Below are 4807 nucleotides of genomic sequence, written 5' to 3' on the forward strand. Positions count from 1 at the left end.
ACATGCTAACCTCTCACCATTAACATCAAATAAAAGGTGACATTCTGTACTGTCGCCTAATATGAAACATTATATCTAAAATCTAAAATGCTGAAGCATAGAACCAAATTTAAAATTGTAAGCTTCACTGTCCAAACACATATGGTGTGGACTATGTGTGCCTGGTAAACACATGTGGATCTGGTGAACAGTTAACACTTGTTGACCAACTACAGGAATACTGACCTCAGAGTCTCCAGTTTACAGTGGGGATTCCCCAGTCCAGCAGAGAGCAGCTTCACTCCTGAATCCTTCAGGTCATTGTTACTCAGATCCAGCTCTCTCAGGTGTGAGGGGTTTGACTTCAGAGCTGAGACCAGAGAAGCACAGCCTTTCTCTGTGACTCCACAGAATGACAGCCTGCAAAGAGATCATCATGATTTCACAAACACACTGTTAATTTAACACCAGAAGTGTAGAAGGACAATGGCAGATGCATTTGGTTTATTCTCTTAAACAACATATAGATTCATCTTCCGTCTCCTAGAATTGTATGGTCATAATGTTATACAAATGTGAACATCAATGCATTGATTCAATGTTTTTCAATATATATTATATACATATTATAATACATATATTTCTCTAAACTGAATATTTCTTCCTGATGATTAGTACTTAAATGTCATTTTACATACTCACAGAGCAGCTCTGGAGGCTTTGACCACTGGCAGCAGCCTCAGAAGACCTTCCTCTGATCTGGAGTATTTCTTCAGGTCAAACACATCCAGCTCCTTTTCTGAAGTCAGCAACACAAAAACCAGAGCTGACCACTGTGCAGGTGACAGTTGTTTTTTTGAGAGCCTTCCTGATCTCAGGTAGCTTTGGATCTCCTCCACTAGAGAATGGTCATTCAGTTCATTCAGACAGTGGAACAGATTGATGCACCTCTCTGGAGAGGGATTCTCCCTGATCTTCTCCTTGATGTACTTGACTGTTTCTTCATGGCTCTGTGAGCTGCTTCTTGTCTTTGTCAGTAGACCTCGTAAGTGCTTTTGATTGGACTCCAGTGAGAGGCCCAGAAGGAAGCGGAGGAACAGGTCCAGGTTTCCTGTCTCACTTTGTAAGGCTTTATCCACAGCACTCTTGTAGACAGTAACTTCAGGCTTGTTTCTGAACAGCAAAGAAAGGTTGCTGGACGTTGATTGAGGGTCATCCATTAGATTCTCATTGTTGTTGATGAATGAGAGGAACACATATACAGCAGCCAGAAACTCCTGAATGCTCAGATGCACGAAGCAGTACACCTTGTCCTGGTACAGCACACATTCCTCTTTAAAGAGCTGTGTGCACAATCCTGAGTACACTGAGGCTTCATTGACATCAATGCCAGCCTCTTTCAGGTCTTCTTCATAGAAAATCAGATTGCCCTTCACAAGCTGTTGAAAAGCCAGTTTTCCCAGTGACAGAATGTTCTCTTTATTCCAGTGTGGACCTGTCTCTTCTTTCCCAAGATACTTTTCATTATTCTGTTTGGTATGAAACATCACAAGGTGTGAGTACATCTCAGTCAGAGTCTTTGGCATCTCTTCTCTCTTGTCTGTACTCAACATGTTTTCAAGGACTATTGCAGAAATCCAACAGAAGACTGGAATGTGGCACATGATGTGGAGGCTCCTTGATGTCTTTATGTGTGAGATGATTCTGCTGGCCAGGTCCTCATCACTGAATCTCTTCCTGAAGTACTCCTCCTTCTGTGGGTCATTGAACCCTCGCACCTCTGTCACCTGGTCAACACACCCTGAACGGATCTTATTGGCTGCTGCAGGTTGGGTAGTTATCCAGAGGAGAGCAGAGGGAAGCAGATTTCCATTGATGAGATTTGTCAGCAGAACATCCACTGAGGTTGACTCTGTGACGTCAAAACAAATCTTGTTCTTCTGGAAGTCTAAGGGCAGTCGGCACTCATCCAGACCATCAAAGATGAACAGAACTTTGTACTTGTCGTAGTTGGAGATCCTTGATTCTTTGGTTTCGATTGAGAAGTGATTGAGAAGTTCAATCAACGTGTGTTTTTCACCTTTCATCAAATTCAGCTCCCGAAAAGGGAATGAAAATACAAATTGGACATCCTGATTTGCTTTTCCTTCAGCCCAGTCCAGAATTAACTTCTGCACAGAGACTGTTTTTCCGATGCCAGCGACTCCCTTTGTCAGCACAGTTCTGATACGTTTGTCTTGTCCAGTTAATGGTTTGAAGATGTCGTTACATTTGATTGCAGTCTTTGGTCTTGCTTGTTTCCTGGTTGTTGTCTCAATCTGTCTCAGCTCATGTTCATTATTGACCTCTCCTGTTCCACCCTCTGTGATGTAGAGCTCTGTGTAGATCTTATTGAGAAGTGTTGGGTTTCCTTGTTTAGCGATCCCCTCAAATACACATTGAAACTTCTTCTTTAGATTAGATTTGAGTTCACGTTGAAGAATCACAGCACGCTCATCTGAATCTAGAAATAACACAGAGGATATTAATATTACATCTGTTTTAATGCCTACAGTATTGTAAGACTGTCTTATAAAGTTTAAATTATAATCATTTATTCTCTTAACTGTCTGTATAAATCTGTAAATGTTTTCATAATGCATTACACACTGGTGTGACTGATTTATATCATTATTGGTATTATTGATGGCATTAATAATGTTGTCTCTCTCTCTCTCTCTCCTCTTCTCTCTGTCTAAATTAATCAACACAACACATCCCTGCTGCTACTTGATGAGGTCACTAGGTGTTGTGTTAAGGCTGCTACAATATCATTTAGTTACACAGCTACTTTAGCTGTACTTTAGCTACAGCTTTTAAATGTTCTAAAACAGCATTCAACATGAGGCAGACAGCTCTTACTTTTCTCCAGTGTGTCAGCAAGCTCCTTCTGGTTCATTTTCCTCAGGACGTGCAGTGTGATCTTCAGAGCCCCCTCTCTGGCACTGCTCTCCTGCTTCTCATCTTCAGCATCCACCACTTCCTTATCCTGCTTCTGACTCTCAAAGCCTTCTGGGAGTTCTGGACTAAGAATCCTCTTGAACATCTTCAGCTCGTTCTTCACAAATGTCATAATATTCTCTTCAAGCAACTGAAATAAATCAAGTAAATCAGTTAAGCAAGAGACTAAATGCTTTCTCATTAACACATGAATGAATGATTGACAGATCAACTTTACTTGAGGTAAACTAAAACAAATGTACATAACAGGACCACATACACTGAATATGGAGGCCAGGTCTGTTTGATGACTCTGGGAAGACTGACCACTGAGAATCTCTGACTCTGATCTCTCCTGTTGGTTTCTGTGGACAAAACATGAGATTACATCTCCTCATCCAGGGAGTGCACACACACACACACACACACACACACACACACACACACACACACACACACACACACACACACACACACACACACACACACACACACACACACACACACACACACACACACACACACACACAAACACACAGGGAGGGAATGTTGTGTTAATATTGTTTCAGGACTATGAGAATGGAAAAAAGGTTTAGCCTATGGATTATGAAAACAACAAAAATAAATGGGAAAATGGGAGAGGAGAAATGACTAGAGACAGTGTTGTTTAACTCACTGACCATGACCCATGAGTTCTTCTTACCTTTGTTCACTAGAAAAGTCTCCCTCTCTAAACACTATAGGTTGCATCATAGACCAGTCACTCTTCATGGACACACAGCTGGGTACAGGGGAGGCTGGTCTCTCCTGCTTGATTGGACTTCAACACAACAGAGACAAACATTACGTCTCTCATCTACTCTGAGCTCAGATGGGGAAACATAAGAAGAGATTCATTCCAAAACGCTATATATCCATTTTCAGAAATGTTGGTCAATTAGCTTTTATTGTTTAAAGAAATGATGAAAGAGATTGGTGTGTTTTTTCAGTAGCTAATCATGGCATGGGATTGTTCAACGACAGACATGTATTTGTTTAAAATCTATCACTTGATGGTTTCATTTCAGATAGACAAATAATAATGTTTTTATTGCAAAATGCTACATATCTGCCTCACTCAGAGAAATAAGTAGTACTGCTAGGTTTTACACAGTAATAATATATATCTGTCTCACTCTCAGAGAAATAAGTAGTACTGCTAGGTTTTACACATTCAAATGTGACCGACAGGCTCAAACTTATGTAGCAAAATTTGAAATTGTGTTTTTTTACATTGGATAAAAGTAGAGACTCAGCTAGAAAAAGGTATATCATACACTACAGTTGAGGAACAATGGGAAAGTAATTCTGCTTTGAAAGATGATAAACTTGTAACCTCAATTTTGAGAAAATGGCCTTTCAAAGTTTTGGTACACCTACTCGAGAGCTCTTCTTTATCTACAGTGGTATTACTTTGGCAGATAATGTCACCCATCTAAATAAATAGTATATATATATATATACAGTATATATAGTTAACTAAATGTATGGTGTTTTTGGTTTATGTCAGTTTCATTGTGCTATGCTATAAATTGTTATTTTATTGTTGTAAGTGGTAAAATGAACTAGAAAATGTCATATTTTGCAATTCTGAGTAATTACTACTTTAGTAAGGATATATTTTATTCAGTACTACTGCAGTTACTAAATAATTCCAATAGATGGCAGCATAAGACCATGAATGACATTTCAAAAGGTCAGTTTAGTTTTCTCCCTGGATACACCACCACTCCCCCTCACAGGAAAACTCCTGCACACGCTTTTTACTGTCCCTTTCCACACTGCTAACGCAAGAGGAATGACTGAAAAA

General features: G+C 39.8%; 1 protein-coding gene across 1 annotated transcript in view; it reads right to left on the minus strand.

The window, feature by feature from the left end:
- Positions 1-3844, minus strand: part of LOC311117916 (NLR family CARD domain-containing protein 3-like) — a gene marked incomplete at its 3' end in the record, with an annotated part of 4805 nt that extends 961 nt beyond the window's left edge. Inside the window, exons 1-4 of the mRNA XM_084192813.1 lie at positions 3662-3844; positions 3239-3323; positions 2881-3109; positions 682-2482 (exon numbers count right to left, since the gene is read on the minus strand). Of these exons, the coding sequence (XP_084048939.1) occupies positions 682-2482; positions 2881-3109; positions 3239-3323; positions 3662-3729 (2183 nt within the window). The 5' untranslated portion in view covers positions 3730-3844. The remainder of the gene's footprint in view (positions 1-681; positions 2483-2880; positions 3110-3238; positions 3324-3661) is intronic.
- Between the last annotated feature and the right edge of the window lie 963 nt (positions 3845-4807).

The sequence above is a fragment of the Coregonus lavaretus genome (assembly GCF_964263955.1).
Source record: "Coregonus lavaretus genome assembly, contig: HAP1_SCAFFOLD_434, whole genome shotgun sequence".
NCBI lineage: Eukaryota > Metazoa > Chordata > Actinopteri > Salmoniformes > Salmonidae > Coregonus > Coregonus lavaretus.